Genomic DNA, 21,165 nt, shown 5'->3' on the forward strand with positions numbered 1-21,165 from the left:
TTCAATTTCAAGCAGTAGGAAAAATATTTTCTTCTTGCTTTATTGAAAGAGCAAAATCTAAGCCTTAACCAATTTTTATTTCTATTGAAGAAAAATCCGATCAAATTTCATCTTTGGACATTTACTAACATTCCATAACTGTTTCCTAACAAACATTAACTTTTTTTTTTTCAATGGTGCTTGAAATTCTGGTTGGTGATGAAGATCCAAATGTTTTTCATGAGCAATTTCCGATGCTTGAAAAGGATCAGTCCTTTTGAGAAGTATGAAACTTTTCTAAAGGCAGGAAAAAATAATCCTGGCTAAATGGGATGTGTTTTTTAACATAGCCTATATTTGACATCCAGTTTAATCATGTCCGCTAGAGTTTTCTTACAAACACCAGAGTAAGAAAAGTCAAGTCTAATGAGACAGCTACAAACTCGACAAATGTTAGACAGGTAAAAGAAATGTTTCTGAATCATAAAATAAAAAGAACATTTAAAAAGTTGCAAAACAGATGTAGATGCATCCCATGGTTCATAATGTTTAGTTTTACAAAACACTGTTGAGTAGAATAGAGCTTCACAAAATGTAAATGAAAGTAAAAATATTCTTCTGTCATCAAGGAACAATGTAAAGAGAAACACAAGTAGAGAAAACATCTGCATTAGCAATTTAAATAATTTTATTCATCTACAGAGGGTTGACTAAACCATAATAGTGCACTTAATTGAGAAGCTCTTCTGCACTATGACTTCTCTTGAACCTGCTACTTGAAGAGCTTTTCTGAGTTTCCCACCTCCTGTGCCACTCAGTTAATGCCAAAAATATTGACATAGAAGAGATAATTTTTTACTTACAACAGAAAATTAATGAAAGCTGTACTGTATCAGTTTTAATGATAAGAAAAATAAAGGAAACAAAATTCAAATGGTGTTAAAAAAAGGCATCATTCCCCCCATCTCAGCACAACAAAAGACTTCTTTTACACTTTTTCAGTCCACTCTAAAGTAAAATATTTCCTGTGATTTAACAAAGTTTCAATCGGTTCAGATACAAATGAAGGAAGAGCCAAGGCCATTATTTTAAGAACAAAGGATTCAGTGTGAAATAACAAGATTTGTAATTCAGTGTGTAGACATCTCAGTAAAGTTGCTGTCAAGTAAAGAGTTGCAAAGCACTAGAGTGAGCAAATGAAAAAACTGACTTCACATCCAGAACTATTGTTTACAACGTTTCAATTTTTACTGTAAAAATTATATTAATCACAGCAGAGAGCTGCACTGAGTGAACTCATGGTGGTAATAAAGCCCATCCTGTTCTGTTGTTACCTGTCACTGGCACAGTTACTTGTTGCTGTCCAGTCATGTTGGGGGTTGACTAGGATGCCCCAAGAGAGAAACACAGAGGTTGGGGTGAGAGTGCCAACCACCAGCTGCAGAGGCTTCTGGGTCTTGTTCCGACCTACATAAGAAACATAAAAAGTTAATTTCTCCTGCCTGCATTATGCAAAGGAAAGGTTTTGCAGATTGATAATTAAGTAAATGAAGATGTCTTCTAAGTTGAAGGGAAAGGTACAGCAGTTCTCTAATTTTCATGGTCACTATTTCTAACACATGACTTACAAATGTGACAGTGTCCATGGTCACTTTTTCAACCTAACATTCCAGTTAAAACTAGTTTTTGAAAACAGTCATTTGGTCGTTTAAGTACACTTAGTATAAGAATAAGCTATAGGTAGATTAAATTAAAAACTCTTGCTATCTTGGACTACAACACAGAAGACATGAGAGAGTCCAGGACATTAGAAAGCCTCCATGAATGTGATAAAAATAGCATTTCTTGGCAGGTTTCTCAGTTACACTGCAAATATATCTACACATAATAAATATTTTCTAGAGCATTCTTAAGAGCAAAATAAAACCTACAAAAGTTCTTTAGCTTTTAACTGCAGGCAGATCTGAATCAGTGTCTGTATCTGCAGAAATTTTCTCTTTTAATTACCAACTATATTGAAATCAGGTTTTGCATGATACTGAACTTCAGCTTTGCTCTGTATAAAGGAGTACAGTCCTTGTGGGGAGCAAGAACTTATTTTAAAGAAAGTTTAAAAGCTAATAGATGGAAATGAACAAATTATGTAGAGAGTCTATTTTGAACCTGTATTATATGGACTGCTATAGGCCCAAGGAGAATCTCTGGTGTTTGAAAGATTATTGACCATGGGAAATCAATATATTCTTTACATCACATTACATACTTAAAAAAATCTAAGGGATCTGTACCTTCTCAAAACATACAGGTGACCAACATTTCCTGAAATTTATAAGCCACTGACGTAAAGGGTTTTTTTCTCACAGTTGTGAACCAAATTTGACTTTCTACTCAGCCTTTTCAACCCTATTATCTCTTCACTTAACCAGCCCCAGTGACAGCCTGTTTTGTATTTTCAACCAATAGATGTGTGTACATTTAGAAATCTTAACCATGTTGGTTTGAACTTTATGTTGATGATGAATTTGTTGTTACAAAACCTACATTAAAAACCAACATAGATATGTTGCATCTGAAGGGTAAATCACTTTCCAAAATCTTTCCAGCCATATTGTGTTATACCTCACAAAGAACAAGAAAATATCCCAAACATTACCAGGAGTTAGGAAAAAAAAATCATCCAAAGATCATAGAATAATTTGGGTTGGAAGGGACCTTTAAGGACCTTCTAGTCCAAGCCCCCTGCCATGAGCAGGGACATCTTCAATTGGATCAGGTTTCTCAGACGTGATCTGCCCAAAATGACCTTGAGTGCTTGCAGGGATAGGTCATGAGTTTATTTTTTGTAACAGTCCAGTCATCCTGAAAGAAGTCTCCACATTAAAGTACAGAATTAAGTCACTATATTAAAGTAATATATTCAGAATTCAGAACTAACAATACTGATGGCATGATTAAGGTCATATAGAAATACTTTGAAACAGATGAGAACAAAATTCAGATTTCTACTCTGCTGTGTATAGATTCAGCTGGAAATATCACTTTCTGTAACTTCTTGCATTAGCAAACTTTGTGGTATATTGATATAGAGACAGACACACACTACCACTTTCCAACGAAAAACTAGGAGCATTAACATGTCTATGGATGAAGGAATCCTCACTTATAGTTTGGGAAGAATAACTTTAATGTCTTTAAACATCAAAAAATAGTAGTTTAAATTTCAATTCTCATTTGTAAGAACTTTATGCGAAAAAATCTTTAGGTATATCTTCATGTTTTGAGCACTGTGTGTGTGGCTACTGACTGGGAAACGCTGTCCCACATTTTACCTTTCCACACATGGAATTTGTGCATCCCAGTGAGATGCCTACAGGTAGAAACATCTTTTCAGAGAAACCCAGCACAAGGGTCTGTTTTCTTTCAAATATTTTAAGAAAGAGATGCAGCAAGATTAAAATACCTGAACAAGATTTCTTGTTATTTGAAACACGTGATGGTCTTACTGAAACCAAATACCGCGGCTCTGCATCTGCAAATGAATGAAAAATTAATTAGTACAGATGTGCTATTTATTTGAAAAAGAGATTAATCTGAAATTAATAAGAAAAAGTCAAATAGTCAGTGAATTCTTGACACATTGTCCAATCTTCATGATCTTTAGGCTTTTTTCTTTAAAATTCATTGAGTTTAAAATTATAAATTATTCGATTAAAGGAGATATTTATTTTAGTTTAGGGAATTCCTCTTCAGAAATAAGATTTTCTCTTACACTTAAAACCAGATGTCAGAGATTTCTGCCCTTCTTAATTATTTAAAACCAAGCTTTATTCCCTCTTAACTGCAACATGAGAGAAGTTGTCCTAGGATATTCCAGCAAGATATCCATGGGCAGAATTTGGCTCACTCTCTACTGACCAAATTTCTTTACTATGGCTTTTAAAAAACAGGACTACTCTCCATAGAATTCTTATTCTAGTTTCAATACATTTATCTAAATGCATAAGTACAAATAAGAGACTGAACTTCCTGCACATTTCAGGCACCTTGAATTCTACCAACTAAACAGAACTGCTAAGAAATCATTCATTTTTCTCTTACACTCAGATTTCTGTAAACAGAGAAAGGAAAAGCAGTACCAAAAAACCCAAAAGCTTGCCGTACTACTGAAATGGTTCTGCCAGTATGGGGAAAACCTCTCTAACTTAACTTCTCTGATTCTGTGCACCTAAAGCACTGGAAACCCATCTATGGATGTGCTTTAATTGTTTAATTAGTCTTTTTAAATGGGTTTCATCTGCACCAAATAACCAAATAAGCATTGAAAACAGCTGTTCAAAGCAGTGTGGAAAAAATAATTAGTTAAAAAAGGAATCCCAAAGTGAAAATATGCCTTCATTTACAAATTATGTTTTTTAATATTTAGAAGGATACACAAGTGTAGGAGTTGTGTAACCACTTGGATACTTTTTGTATTGAGACTGAAGAATAGAAATAAGCAACACTTTAAAATAATTTGGTTTCCCTGTGTTATAAACCCAGTTTTCTGCTCTGCATTTTTGACCACTTGTGAGATGTTATAACTCTCCCAAAGTATTCAACAGGATTATTTTAAAGCATGACCTTGAAATTTCTAGAACTATAAAGCCAGTCTTCAAAACTAAAAATTTATGGGTTTATCAGTAAAATGTCCAAGGATTGTGAAAGAAAATTATTCAAATACTTTGAAACAATTTTTGCCTGCTCCATAAATGAAAAAATTAATTCTGGCTGAAGTCTGAAATTACTTGTATAGCAGTATAGAAATAGATTAACTGCTAAACAAAATATGGCAATACACAAAGACCGTTAATGCCTCACTGCACATCTCAGCTACAAAACCTGGCAGTTTTCAGGATTCATTAGTGCTAGCAGGTGTTTATGTTCTCTAACAAAGTATTCTCTGTGGAAATATTTTGTTCTACATGCTGTTCATTAAGTTTTATTTTGGTGAATTTAACAAATGTTGCCTTAATAAAGAATACAACACATTCCCATTTTCCAGTGAATTCATGGCTCTTCCGACTGTAACACAACCTACAAAAGGAAGCATTTAGGAAAACAGGATGAGACTAGATGTTGACAGAGGGAAGAGGTAGGTTTAAAAAGTGCCACTTCTTTAGAACCACTGAACTTAAGACAATATTATGATCATTATAACTGAAATCAGAAAATGAATTTGTTAAACAAATCCATTCAATACCTGGGATACAACAATACATTTCTGTACGGTGTTTAAGCTATATCTTAATTTGGAGATATGATCCAAGATTCCTGAGCAGAACCACCCATGCTACTACATAGATCTTAAGAGTAGAGCGACTGTAACTTAAATTAAATTCACTGGTTTGATGCACAGTACCCAAGCATTATGCATGGACAGGAGGACACATGCCTTGAAATGCTTATACTCTGGGCAGATATGCAGTCTATATCCAAGACACATGAAATTAAAAAATGCAGAGAGCTTTTTCAATATCATATAAGGAGCCCTGACTCATTAGAATTGGGAGCTCTTTCTTAGTCTTCCACTGCAAATCAACATTTCTTTTAGTAAATTCAGAAGACTACTGAGTTTCTACAGTGATTCAGTTTTCTTGCTGAGAAATATGACTATCAGTCATCATCACAATGCTGAAATCAGCTGATGCTACTATGACTCAATTCATTTTCAGGGCGTTCAAACATTGCCTCACCCATGTATTAAATTCTGTCAAGTTACAAGAAATATTTCATGATAATCTGTGTTCTTTTATGATGCTTATATATTCATAATCCATTTCACAGATCCATGTCTATAAGAAGCAGGAATCTTGGGAAGAGATGAGTAACACAGCAGAAGAAAACTAAAATCCTGCAGAATATCAGAACATAAATAAAGCCATAATTTGCACTAATTCATGTAATGCTTAAAAGATAAATTGCTGAAATAGGAGGCAGGTAGGAAAATGTAATAGTCATAAAAATATGGATGTTTGACTGCATGTAATTATGATTCACAGAACAGATCAGCTATTTGCATGAAAATATATTTAAGAAGAGAAGCTTGTTTGAAAAATAAAATTATAACCTCAAGTAAAAGCAAACTACACCACAGACTACAGACAATCCTGTTTGCAACTGAATATTTCTTATTTTCTTTGAATTGTATTTAGTAAGAAAAGGATAGTTATGTAATTAAGATCAATGTTGAAATGTCTGGACACAAATTCATGAATCCAGCATCTGCCTCCAAAAATAATTTAATAATCAATATATAACAGAGAAATTTATGATAAAGATGCAAAATATAAATCTGTCTGTCTCCCATCTGTGAGGATCTATAATCTCATAAATGAAGGATCCCTACAAAACAACACAAGCTTTAAGAAGTTAAGTTTGAAAAATATTTGCAAATTTGCTACTAAAAATCTTAGTAGCTCCTTGATGCCTAACACATTCTTGGAGGGATGCTACTCCAAGACCACTTGTTTGAATCTACTACTGTCTAACCCCCTTAATCAAGGCTAGAACAACAAATATCTTGGCTAAGAACTCCTTTCAGATCAGAAATAAAGTCCAAAGAGTGACCACCTTCAATTCTTTAACCACAAAATACTCTAGGAAAACACCCACATATACCAGAGAAATGCTCCTCCATGAATCCATGCCTAATTATTAGTGAAGTAATTCCCCAAACATAGGCTATTATATTAATAAATATAATTATTAAAAGAATAAAGCTTCTATTAGCCACTTTAACAGCTTATGAAGACAACCAGAATGTAACAGACACATGTCACTGAAATATTAGATTAACAAAAAGATGTCTTACTTTCACGTGCCAAGAGCTAGGCTATCAAATCAGTGGCAGCAGGCAACTAACAGGCACTACAAAATGCCCCACCTTAACAGCTCATGAAGACAACCAGAATGCAACAGACACATGTCACTGACATATCAGATTAACAAAGAAGATGTCTTATTTTCATGTGCCATGAGCTAGGCTATCAAATCAGTGGCAGCAGGCAACTAACAGGCACTACAAAATGCTAGGAAATTCTGCTTCTGTTCAAGCACACGATTCAGGGCCCAGCCAATATGCACTTGCAAGCAAAACAATGTAAGTATGAACTGACTGATGAACTTAGAATAAATCTTAAAATAGTGTTACAAATGCATTATTAGAATTCATGGACCACAGGATTCAGAAATCAAAACAAAGTAATTTTTTGCTTCAGGCTGCAAGCCCTTAATCTGTATTTAGGGATTGCTAAAAACTTCCCATGGGATGTTGTTAAGGGCAAAGTTGGAAGAAGGGGAGGATGGAAAGTATTGTAGTGTAACAAGCATGGGAGAAGACAGAGAAGTGGGACAAAGAGGCTGGCATGAATGAACCTGCTGCTGATCAATGCACTTATCTAGAGGAAGGGGCATCTGCTGGACACCTCCAGTTCCTCTTCTCCACGAGACTCTGCTAACATTAGCAATGAGAACTTGCTTCCTGGTAAGTTAGCAGGAGGCAATGCTGAATTAACATCACGTTATTTGGCATCTTGAAAAGCATGTAGCGAATACAGCTGCCAGTTTCTGGTAACTGATAACAAACTGCACAGCAAGATCTTTTAGCTAAGCACTGCTCCAGGACAGATCCCTGAGTTACACTTCTAAAATGTGCTCAAGGTGGTACTAGAAGCCTCTCATATACATACATAAACATGAAATTCACATAACACTTACTGGCATTGTTACGAAGCAGGATTACCAATACATTCTCCTCTTACACTGTACAATCTTGTACAAGGAAAGGAAAAGCAAAAGCATTGCCCAACTTTGAGCTGGTTTTAGAAACAGAAAGGGAAAATAATTTTGTTAATTCTGTTAAGTAATTGCTGTTCATTCTTGCAAAAATTTCCTGTCTCCACCCAAATTTTTGGGTTTCTCCAACAGTATCAAAAATTTCTAGGAGGTTGGCTTGCAATCTTCCTAGCCAGGTTAGGAAAGACTAACACAAATCTCTTAAGCAAATACTTTCTTTACAAGTCAGGAAGATGGAAAAAATTAAGATAAAGTTTTAAGTCAATCCCAGAGCTTTTGGATGGGTCCATTCACCTTTCTATTATTCTAGTGGAATTAACCTCTTGATACCTTTTGACACTGAATAACTTTCATGACCAAAAATCATGTTGTTTACTGTCATGTGAGCACATAATGTACACTCAGCACAAACCAAATCTGATGTCCTGAAGCAGAGGCATAATTCTTGGGAACAAACTTGGCTGCTGCCTTGTCATTGTCATTTCAGTATATTCAGATCTATCTAGTAGAGCATGAAGCTGCTCAAGACTTTGCTGCCATCAGAAACTCATCACAAGTTCAGGAAATCCAACAGGATCCTTTTCTCTTTGCCCATGCCTTCTGCAGGCAGATCCCAATTTATTGATGATGTTATCCAATTGCTGCCTCAATTACTATATAATTTGCAAAATGAAGGGAAAACAGATATTTTAAGGTAAGAATTACTGCAGAGAGATGCTGAATATTTTAATGGATGAAATGTAGGTGAATGTCACACGTACAAAAGCATATCTCTCTTCTCAAAATCCTAGGACATGTCATGTCCTTAATAATTTTCTTAAAAAATATATCCATCTATAGACATGTAATTTTATAAATTAATACATCTGCTGACTTCAAGCTTCCTGTTAACAGGATCATAAAAGGTGTGTGACCCAGCAAAGAAGCTGACAATAAATTTCATATTAATCTACAATGGGTGTGTTGGAAATATGGAATTTGTGGGCCTCACAAATACATATTGTTGTGTATATTGTCATCTTCCATATTCCAGTTCCAACTGGGGACAATTATCCCAAACAGAATACTGATTATGCTGCTCCATTAACAAAACCAGGGATGCAGAACTAAATCAAGGAAATGTGGAAATTTCTGCAAGGCACTTCATTCTACTTGTAGACCTACACTCTTTGTTAGAAAGCAGAAATTATAATTTAAAGGACTACCATATTTTAGGAAGGGAATAGTGGTTTATATGTGAAGCCTGTGTAGTTTTTTACACTAGCCTAACACATAAATTAATGCCTTTTTTTATTATTGTTTACAGCTGATTGTGTATCTGTATGATTGTTTCTTCAACATTTTCACAGAATAAACAATTTTAATGCTACCAGAACAAGATCCACTTTCATGGATCTTCCATTTTCCTGGATCTAATCTCTCTCCCAGGGATTATATTCCACAGCATTGCTCCTTAATGAATTAGAAAAACATACATATTGTTTAGAGAGTAACAAATGCCTTTAAAAGTCCATTTCTAATCTTTACCTTTCACTACAAACTAATTTAAGGGTGTGATCATAGTCCCTGAATGGACTGGGAAAGGTTTCTCTTTCCACAAACCACTAAAACTGACAAGAGAGGAAGTATTAAATTGTATTAGTCTTGATCTAAACAGACCATAATAAATTTTCATATTTGGGAACCACTTCTTCCACATTCTGCTCAATAAAAACCTCACCTAACACTGATCAGGGAAGCCTATAAACTCACCCGCATTCTGTAAAATTCAGATCAGTCAAAGCATGAGAGGACCAAAAAGGAGTTCTCAGGGCAAATATGAATGGTGTTTTTTGTATCAGCCTAGTTGCTTTGACTGTGGAAAAATATGTGGAACACACTGAACACTATTTTCAGAGCGTGCAGTGGCACTTGGATCGTTAGAATATGTAGAACATGGGATAGACAACTTTGAGTGTGAAATTTAAAAGTACATTGTTTCAATATGAAGACAACATACTAGGCCAACTTCATCACATATGAGATGTACCAAGAGTACAAAGATAATCTGAGATTTTTCAGCAATAGGGTCCAGAGGGTTTATTCTTTGGCATATTTCTTGAGAGTATTTTCATTGTCCCTCTATAACACCTCGCTTTTTCTAAAATCAATATAAAGTGTATGCTAGAGCTGAGGTCTCTGGCTGCCACAATAAAACTTAATCATTTTTCCTAGAATTGAGAACCATTCTGCAGTTCTTCCAGTTTCTGCCAGCAACTGATCCCTAATAATGGTGGGGAGGAGGGAGTGTGCTAGCAATCATTTCTGTCTTCATTTCTGCCACACAAGTCACTCTTAAGTAGAGCCAAAAGCACAACTGATGTTTATTGCTTTAGCTCGTGTTCCATACATATTTGGAAAGCACAGTCAAAGCTGCAATTTAATGTTGTGTTTAATATTTGTGAAATGGGAAAGATTACGCACTCTCAGCTTCCAATAAATAAGTCCCCAAGGCACTCAATCTAACCCTAAATGTCTCAAATAAAAGCAGCAGCTCCAATAAATGTACTGGTAATTCCTCGAATTAATGTTTGCAACTTCAAGTACATATTGCTGATAACTTCTTTTACTCCTGTCTTTTCAAAGATGACATTTTTCTGAAGGTTAGAAATGCTTGTCTTGCTATCTATATTATGTTGTGTTTTGCATGTTTAGTTACTGGACACTCAGAAGTCACAAGCATAGATTTATTGTCAAAAGGAAACTGACAACTTCTATTAGCATGAGGGAGATAAAATTTTGATGTTATTCTCCTTTGAAATAATCATAAAAGAAGAGTATTCATCAACATTTGTGCTTTTCTCTCTCCAGACACCCTACAGCAAATGGATATGCATATGGTCAGTGCTCTGTGCTGTGGAACTAAAGAAAGGTGCCTAGATTCCAGCCATTAACTGTTATGGTTGAAGCTACAAAATATCAATATTCCTGAAATTCCTGGTAACTTTGAGCTTTCAGATTTGCAAAACAGTAGATATAAAAGCTTCTATTACATAGGGAGGGAAAATGATTTTACACAATGTTACATTCAGTCTTTTTTTTGTTCTTCCCTAAGATCTCAGAATACCTGAAAAAATTAATCCTCAAAAATTAATCCTCACTACTCCTGCAACAGGCATTGTTGTGCCTAATGCACAGTATACTACAGAAAATCCTGTACATCATTCTTAGTGAACTGATTCAAAAGTTACACACAAGATGAATTAGGTAAGCCAGACCCAGCTTAGGCAAAGGTTATGAAGTCAAACACTGGATGGGTGATAGAATTACAGAGGGATCCCAGGAGTACCAACTCATGAAAAGGAAAGTTAACCTTTGCCACAGTGACCCTATCAGTCTCCAATATCTTAATTATTTTGTGTCTAACATCTTTTTTTTTTTCAGATTTTATTCTGCAGTTTTCAGCCTGGAGCAGACACCCACAGTGGCCTTAACTGAACCCACTAAAACTGTGGCAATTATTACTTCTATGCTCATGCATCCTTTCTTCCCTCTTGCTTTACACCAAGATCATAAGCATTACAATGATGAGGGTGAACTGATTCATTTTAGGCTAGAAAAACTTAAAGAAATCAATAGAAAAATCCTTAGGGATTTAACAATTTCTCAAAAGGTCGAATCCTGATAAATCAATGTTTTAATAACTCGTTCTTTCTTCTCTCTATTCCAGATAACAGGATATAGCATTCTTGACATGGTTTAATCTCTTCCATAAAACAGTTCATGGCATTCCATCGGTAACTTCTGACATGGTAGTTAGAGGTTAATCTATAACATGCAATACTGGCGTAGATCCCTACAAGAAGAGGCATCTTGTTGATATGAATGTTTCTGTCAAAAAGAATCAACCACACAATTCTCAAGACTCTCACTGCTTCTTCTATTGTTTGTTAAAAGCATGTGAATTTCCCTTATGCTCTACTTTATAGCTGCATCTTTAGGCAAACCATCCCATTTGATGTGTGATGTGTTCAAGTATAGTACAGGCTCTCACTAAAACGAAAATCCCCAAAAGAAATACCAGTAAGCAAAATTTCCAGACAACAAGATCTAGTTGCTCTCCTTGAAGGATCTGCTAATTTCACTTTCCATTGAAGTTCTTGACAGCAACATTTTAAAAAAAACAAAGAAGCTGTGAGTAAAACAAAAAATTAGGTGAACAAAAGGTTCATATTCTTCTCAGTCTCTTCCCATAATTCATTACAACAACAGCATGCAAAGCAAATATGGCTTACCAAGTTCTGTTATGTAGTTTTTTCCTTCTGAAGGTAAAGGAATGTACTGATTAGAAAAGAAGTTGCTTCCATAACCCAGGACAAAACCTTCTAGTTTGGTGCTTTGACTTGGTCGAAGATACCTCATGCACACAGTGTCATCTGTCGCGTTGATCTGAACCTTCAGACTCTGCCTTTTCACTGGGGAAAGAGTGAAAAAGAAGAGATCAGACTGCATTACCTTGACATCACATATTCAGTAATGGAACATGACAATATAACAATACAGTGCTGTTAAATTTGTTAACAGCATGCAACTGAAAAATTTCTTATAGGTGATGTCCCCTGGAAACACCATGTATTTATAGAAGTGAACTAACAGTCATGTATAGTAATGGTTGCCAACATGACTGTTTTTCCACTAGTTTAGCATTATCATTTGCTTTAACATCTACTTTTGCAGTAGTAAAACCATGCATGAAGTGGAAAAAATGCAAGTGTTTTTTCCTTTAAATGCAAGTGTTGAAGTAGTATTAGCCATATGTAGGACTCATGGGAGAGAAATGTACAAGTTTTTGGTTTGATTTTTTTTTTTTTTCTTAGTAGAAAATATGAAGTTCCAAAATTAAGTTAATCAGTTAATCACACTCAAAAATTATGGTAGATTATAAACAGCAACTAGAGCCAAATAAATCTTCTACAATTTTTTTCCCCCTATATTGGGCTGGAAATGTAATTCTGTATTTGGAATTACACCAGGACACCTAACTAACATAAATACTTTACTCAAAACTACGAAAAAACTCTTTTTAAACATTCATTTTTATGCTTTCCAGGGGAACAGCACATAAAGTAAGACACATCTTGTATATCCATCTGCAAAAATTTAACTTGCAGCAACAGAGAATGACTTCACAAAAGAATAACTAACTTTTTAGGCTACAAGTTGGTGTTTTGGCTTCTTCTTGGTGGGGTAAGGGAGGATTGGCTTTTCCCTTTTCCTTCCTTGGTATGTACAATTTTAATACTCCCTTGTTACTGTTAGGCCTATCATATTTTCAGAACTGTGGAATTGCTGGCTTTTCCCCAAACTTACGACACCAGCACTAGACTAGTACATTTTGTGTACTAGTATTCTCAAAGTATAAATTTTTACCCCCAGCAGTTTTTCGGGCATCTGTTCAATCATGAGGGTTGAAATTAACTTATCAGGAAAAACCAGAATTTTTCAGATAGTAATTTTGCTTCGGGAACTAAATCCTGAAGAACAACTATGAAATAAATGATAAATAATATATCATTAAACAATAGAATAGAGCGATACTAAACTTTTCTTTCTTTCTTTCTCTCTCTCTCTCTTTCTTTTTCTCTCTCTCAGTAATTTCTCTCTCTCAGACTGATATTCAAACTTTCTCTAGACAAGTACATACTGATTCTCTGGTATCATCCCAACATACCCTGGGTTTTTTTAGAGAAATTCTAATGACTAGAGTTGCCAAGAGACCAAAACCCTCACTTTGTTTTAGTAGATGATTTGAGCATCTGCAGTTGTCTGCACACAGAATGTAAAGCCTTAAGCCAACACTTTATGCCTCTTCCCTTTACAGAAAGAAATGTACAAGTAAAATTGATGGAAAACATCTGCCTCCCTTCCTTTATCTAAAGACTGATCAAGAAAAATCATTCAGCCAGGAAACTGTCACAATTTTCCGAAGGCAACTCTGCCAGGTTCCAGAAGACTGCAAGGCTTCTAGAAAACTCAGTTCTCTGGCATTCTCAGCAGAGCAATGCCTTCATGGAGGAAAGGACAGCAGTGGCTTCTAATCTCTGTGACATCCTAGCTCATTTAATTTCAGTACACAAGAGTGCTGAGGATGGGCAACTCTGAATATTGACAGGGCTCCATATAGCACAAACCAGGAAGAAAACACAACACACTTCAAACACCCTAAACTGGGTTCATAAAGACACTTAGTGAAAACTGGTAACAAAGTTTAGAATTATTATCTCTGGCTGACAGTGAGCTACATCTGATTAAATTATGGATTCTTCAAAACCCATTAAGCATTATTGAAATGATGGTCTCCTGGTCTCTAATGATACTCATGTCTACAAAAAGAAGACTTACAGAACTTAATTCAAATATGGCAATTTGATTTCCATAATAAAATTCTTAATCAGTCTCAAACCTGAATTTATAAAAAAATACTAGAGAACATCTATTTAATTTTAAATTTATAATAAATTAAACCATTTTCCCCACAATTGTATCTATGTATCTCTGTTATACTTTACATCAATTTGATGACTTAATTCTACATCAAGATTATATTCAACTGGGTCTGATTTGAATTATATGGATACCATTATTTATTCCTAAGCAGTCAATTATAGTGACAAAGAGTCTTGATTTTATGAAAGCCTGAAAACTCAGTGAGGTTTCTGCAATTAGAAAGCCTAAATGGGATCCCAAAACAGTAGTAGCTTTAAGATCATACTCTTTAGATCTCTTTTTTATAGCTAGCGTATCGAAAGCACTAAGAGAGCTTTTAAAATCAAACAGAGTTCTAGCAGAAAATAAACAGGAATAATATATTAAAAAAAAAAAGATAATAAGGCAGGAAAGAAAAAAGAAGATGCACTTGAAATTTAAAAACAGTTCTAGCAGAAAATAATCAGGAATAATATATTAAAAAAAAAAAAAAGATAATAAGGCAGGAAAGAAAAAAGAAGATGCACTTGAAATTTAAAAAATAAATCCTTGTCCTCACCACCCTGTCTTGACCAGGCAGGTAATTTTTCCTCTAATTTACTTTTAAGTACAGTGATGGCAAAAAATATTGCAGAGTCCCTGTAGAGTTTAGGAAGAAAAACATTAAGAAAAAATTATTTAGGTTGGAAAAGACCATCAAGATCATCAAGTTCAACCATAAACCTATCACTGTCAAGTCTACCACTAAACCATGTCCCCAGGTGCCTCATCCACACAACTTTCAAATAACTCCAGGGATTGTGCCTCAAACATCATCAGTCTGTTTGGATGTTTCATGTTTTGGTGAAGATATTTTTCCTAGTATCCAACCTAAAGGTCCCCTGGCACAACCTGAGGCCATTTGCCCTTGTTCTGTCACTTGTTACTTGGCAGAAGAGGCTAATCCCCACCTGGGCCCTACACCCTCCCTTCAGGCAGTTGTATGGAGAGAAATAAGGTCCCCCCAAGCCTCCTTTTCTCCAGCTCCCTCAACTCCTCCTCATAAGACTTTTGCTCCAGTCCCTTCACCACTTTTGTGGCCCTTCTGTGGACATGCTTCAGCCCCTCAACATCTTTCTTGTAGAGAGGGACCCAATACTTAATACAGGATTTAGAATGCAGCTCTACCAGTGCCAAGTACAGGGCAGTGACCACTTTCCTGGTTCTGCTTGGCACACCATTGCTGATAAATGCTGAAGGTACACAATATCCACAACCTTTTCCTCGTCCAGTCATAAGAGGAGATCAGTTTAGGCAAGCAGGACCTATCTTTCCTAAAACCTGACCCCAAAGAGCAGCAAAGAGCAAGCAGACAAATCTCCTTCACTTTAACTTAGCCGTATGTTTTTCAGGAAAAATAACTGCTAAAGCAACAACACAGATGCCACAATTCATATGACTAAACCACATTCCTATTCATGGACTGTGTGCATTCCAGAATCAGTGAAAATGAGGGATGGATATTAACTGGTAAAACAATAAATGACCAGTTTCTGGAAGCATATGAACAGAAGTGGAGCAACCAAGGACGAGGAGAGCTCAATCCTACGTGCTGCACAGACACTGCCAGTCTAATCAAGAGAGGGCCAGCCTGGAGCAAGGCAGATACAAATGACATATAAATTATCTTGGTAAATGGGTACTGCCCCCAGCAGCATATTAACAATATAGATTGTTAACCTATAATCTATAATCAGTTAATCTAATCACTTGTGCTGATCTCAGTGTTTTAAACAACTAACCAGGAAAGCATTCTCATTCTGAGTAATATGTCTCTTTTAGTCATCACTCAGATAAATATTCATTAAATATGATTGAATGGACAAGGGAAGTCATAGGAACTTAACTCTTATGATACTGGGATAAGAATTTATTTGATTTTGAGAAAATATTTTTTTTGTATTAGGATTCCAAGAGACCTTTTTCCCTGCATCTCCTTGATAAAGGACTTAAATAATAGACTATATGCTCTCTAATTCCATTCATTTGTGTCAGTTTTTGGCATTTGTTAGTGAAACCCTGGTCTTAAGAATTTGTAATGTAATTCTTTTACATTGAGGCCATTTCCAAATGGAAGATTCTGAGATCTATAGCTACCTCTGAAATACAATCTTTCCCTCCATGCTTGCCAACAGAAATTCCACACTGATGTGCAAGTATTCTCTTCAACAAAAGTCATTTGATGGCCAAGATCAGCAGGAGAAACTGTGCAAAGCACAACATCTGAAGTAAAAGCACAACATTAAGTGCACCAGAGCACTTGGAGTGTTGGAATCACTCTGAGAAAAGGAGTCTGTCTACACTAGGAGAGAATGAAAAACAGCTTAATAACAAATCAGCTGCATCATCAGAGAACCGGCCACCACCAGAAAGAAGAAAATAGCTACTAATGCCCCAAAGAATCCAGCTGGAAGCACCATAGTTTGGCTAGTTGGAATGTATAGGCAACTGGAGACAAAGGCAAGAACATATTGAAACTTTTAAAAGTTTAGATGTTACTTTCACTTATACCAGGAATCTCCTGCAGACTTTAAGTGTGCAGGGTCTCTTGTGATCAAACACAGTCCTATTTTTTGTTTTTATCCATACAGTGAAGATCCTTAAACTCTGCCCTACAAAACCAGAGGGCGAATACAAGCTGTAGTGTATTACAGCAAATTTGGCTTTGTTGCCAGAATTCCTTTTGCCTTACATTGAAACTGTTTATTTTCCACTATTTCAAAGATTTTAAGGGGCATGAAGGCAAGACCCAGCACTGCCTCCCAGAGTGCTAGATAAATGAAGTGTGCCTTATGAAAATATATTAGCACCATCTATTTGTGAGCACTACCTCATTTATTCAAATCATTCACAGCAGTGCTTGGATTTCCCCAAATCTGGTGTAATAGTACCACCAGGCAAGTTTTCAATGATAATCTAAAACTATGAAACCTTTATTTTCTGCTCTTTTATATTTTTGTATTTATTTTGGCAGCCAAACATGGAGAAATATTGGCTGTTTGGCTGCAACCCAAATATATCTTAAAATGGGAAACATTTAAAAATAGTTCTGTTTCTATGTACTACAATAAACAAGACACACTTCTAAAGCAGCCACAAGCACAGAATAATGGACTAACTTAGGGTGGAAGGAACTTCTCCAAGTCATCTAGTTCAACTCCCTGCTCAAAGCCTCAAGTTGCTCAGGGCCACTTCCAGCTGAGTCTTGAACATCTCTGGGGTAATCTGTTTCAGTGCTTAGCATACTTCTGTTTAAAAAAAAAGTCCTAATATCTAACTGGAATTTCCCGTATTCCAGTTTGTGCCCAGTGCCTCTTGCCAAATTACTCTGCACTTCTGCAGAAAATATGTCTTTGTATTCTCTAATAAGATAGCTGAGGATCCTTTCTCATGAGAGATTACATCAAACACTAAGGTTCTTAGCTGTGAAATATTCACATTCACAAATACTCTGAATGATGAAAGTAGATGCTATATGAAGAGGGCAACCAAGAACACCTTTTTAGAGGAGAGCGAGCTAACAGCCTTGCATATAGTTTTGTCATTTGCAAATAAAGTTCCCCAATCATTTTTTCAAAGTATTATTATGCCTACACAAGTCTAACATTGCTTCAGAAGAATTGGCTGTCAACATGGAGCAGTCAGCTGTGCAAAACAAAAACAAGCATGTCTATCTACAAAAACCTAACCCTTGAGCTCTGAACTTCCACCTTCAAACTACTTTCACTTCAAAGAGGGCAACTTTTCTTAGGTGTATCAACATTCTTAACAGAATGTACACAGCAAATAAAATAGCATAAACTGCAGTTCCCTCCATATTTCTTTCATATCTGGGGGTACTAGTAATTTAAATTATAGAGAAATTTACTACTAAATGAATAGGAATTTCAGAAGTAGCCGAAATACACAATAGGGAGTAGTACTCAATACTGGTGTTCAGCTGAAGGTAGTGACCCAAAAGGAAAAGATGCCCTGTGAGGGCCCAGGGTGAGCCCCATCCCTTCCTGTGTCCTTTCTCACAGCGCTATTTCAAGGTTACTGACACCTTTTCCTCCGGTTGCTTTGCACATTTGGTTTTATTAATGCTAATCAGAAATATACTGTTCTTTAATGTTATAAACTAAACATATACTTCTGAAAGAGAATTGTTAGAGCATTTATATTACAAAATTACAAGGTTTTAAAACTTATTTTGCCAATTCCTCTCTAGTGATTATTACCGTTCAGAACTGAGTGAATAAATTGTACCCATTAGTACTTTAGGACCAGTTTGGTCAATGCAGAGGTGAAGATGTAGTTATTAGCAATTCCAGTTTCTATGTAGCAACAGAAACCATTGTACAAAGGAAATTCATAGCTCAAATGTTGCCATCTGTTTTGCCTATTTTCAGGTCATTCAAGAACTTCACTGAAGCTCCACTTCCATCTTCACAAGGCTTCTTCAACATAATGGTTTAAAATTTTTTTTTGTTGACTTAGTAAAATAATTGTCCTTATTTTTAGGGTGAAAAGCTGAAAACAGTCTGGATTTAAACTTGGGATCCCATTTCAGTGGTCCAACCCCCAGTTCCACCTTCCATTCTGCAGGTCATTTTTTTATTATTTATTAAAATATGAAATAAAGCTGAAAACGAGTAAGAAAACTGTTGTTTGAAAATAACCAAGCCTGCATCTCTGATGAAAAAGGGAAGAGGAGTTAGACCTCTAAAAACATCTTTGGTATGATTTAAAAGAACCTGACCCTGGCTCCTCTTATGGGATTTTGTTTCATTTTTATTTTGAACCTTAGAAAACCTTTATGTGTCCATCTGGACACATAAGTAAACTTAGTTTGGTGTTTGATGGTAAAAATTTATAAAATTCAACATTGAACAATTCAACATTTTTGAAGGATAAGGACAAAACCAAGCCTATTCATTATTTTCAATGCATAATGTCCTTTGAAACTCCTTCAAGCTGAATAATTTTTGATAGATAATACTTTTAAAATAAACAGTGCACAAATTTAAAAGGACAAGACAAAACTACTTGTTAATAAAGAAACCTGAAAGCCTTATTTCAGTTTAGATTATGGATCATTTATTTGTAGTAGGATAAAGTTTAATTTTGATCTGATGTCTTTAGGTTCTCCAGGGCCTTGTTTCCCTGGCTTTACTCTCAAAGCTCGTTATTGTTGTTGTTTTTTCCAGACTGGCCTGGTATGTATTTTTCAGGATGTAATTTCACCTGGACAGAGCTGATGAGACAGTGACTGCATCTTGCCCAAAAGAGCTGTCTTTCCAATCCTGGCTCCTTCTCCTGTCCAAGGAAACAAGTCCAAGGCAACTCCACCCAGGCTGGTCTATGAAGAAAAATATGTCCTGGCCAAAGAACCTGACAGATTCTGCATAAATATATTCAATAAAGGCAAGCAGAAGACTGTGGAGAGCAAGGAGAGTTTCACAAATTTTCTAGGTCTAGCTCCCTTTCTTAAGCCTTTAAAAAGCATCAGCCAATGCAAACGCCAAAAGAGAAATGTGGTCTTTGGACATGGCCTCATACAAGGTGGACATACTTTAGAGTTGATCAGTTGAATAAAATCAGGGACTTTCTCTAACAACCTCTGCTCAGTAGGAAAAGCTCAACAAAATACCAAGAACTTGAGCAGGTGAAGATTTAAAATACTGTTGGACTGGCTCTGCCCATAAACTTCAAATGTTTTGAAGCAATTGGTATTCAAGACCATAGACCTTAATGCAGGAAGTCTCTTATGACTGTGCTCCTGAGCAGGCAGTGCATCATCACTGCCATTACCTACTCAGTGGCACGCAGTGTTTGGCATCTCCACTTCCTTAAGCCACCTCTCACTTACAAAGATCAGTAGATTTTTGAAGAGTGAAAATTGAAGGCATAATAAAAACCAGTCTGGAACTGCAGCCCCCTTTGCTTCCCTGAGAAGAGTGAGGACACCACACTTAACAATCCGGGATGTTAGTGTTTGTTACTGAGTGCATAGGTAATCTGCTGCATGGGTTACTGTGTACCCAGGCTGCAGTGAGGGACTCACCTCCTACAGCCAATTTGGAGTCTATTCCTTACATGTCTTCACAATTTATTACATCATAATACTTAATTTCTTTTTCACTCTGTGACTCCTCATCTGGGGATCTTTTGAAACACTTTGGGAGGAATCATTCAAAAGAATATCAAAATAACCAACAGCAACAAAGTATAAATTCTACTGTGTTACAATAAGGCAGCTCCAAATCAATAGTTAAAAACCCTCAAGCAGTAATTAAATTTGCATGTTTATCTGCATTAATAGAACAAAATATGTAGTCATATACTGAAATCCTCTTCTGTGATAAGTATTACCTTGTTTGCCATAATCCAAGCAAATGAAAGAGCAAGTCTTTAGCTGAGTATTCTGTAACATTGGGTTAGATTATTTTAAAGCTAACTCTGTTTTGCCTCCTTCTCTGATTAAGCACGTGGTTATTTTTTAGGGACAAACCTGCTTAAAGATGGTAATATTTAGACAGCTGGGAGGATTTACAAGCTGTAGCAACAACATAAATTTGAAACCAACAGGTACTTCCAACCCTTTAGTTGTAAATTAATCTATACGTCTCAGAATCCCCAACGTGTAGATATATTTCAAAATTGTTGCCTTCTCTATTTTAAATATGAATAAATGGATGCCAGTCCTTTTATGCACTAGTTCTCACTTCTGAAAAGGTCTCATCACTAATGGATAAATACATAGAGCACTGCAAAACAGACCATCATGATAAATTCAGGAAAAAAATCAAATTGAATGACTAGAGGTAATGAGTATATTACCCAGGAAAGAAGCCTGAGAAAATAGGG

At 35.8% G+C, this 21,165-nt stretch overlaps 1 protein-coding gene across 5 annotated transcripts in view; it reads right to left on the reverse strand.

The window, feature by feature from the left end:
• The window catches only part of LOC120513356 (ABI family member 3 binding protein), a 139,883-nt gene that overhangs the window by 107,340 nt on the left and 11,378 nt on the right, over window positions 1–21,165 (reverse strand). For all 5 annotated transcript variants that reach the window (XM_039732700.1, XM_039732699.1, XM_039732698.1 and 2 more), the window contains exons 2-4: window positions 12,087–12,266; window positions 3,440–3,508; window positions 1,314–1,446 (exon numbers count right to left, since the gene is read on the reverse strand). In XM_039732700.1, coding sequence (XP_039588634.1) covers window positions 1,314–1,446; window positions 3,440–3,508; window positions 12,087–12,266 — 382 coding nt within the window. The remainder of the gene's footprint in view (window positions 1–1,313; window positions 1,447–3,439; window positions 3,509–12,086; window positions 12,267–21,165) is intronic.

This window comes from Passer montanus, unplaced genomic scaffold (assembly GCF_014805655.1).
Source record: "Passer montanus isolate IOZ18808 unplaced genomic scaffold, ASM1480565v1 scaffold80, whole genome shotgun sequence".
Taxonomy (NCBI): domain Eukaryota; kingdom Metazoa; phylum Chordata; class Aves; order Passeriformes; family Passeridae; genus Passer; species Passer montanus.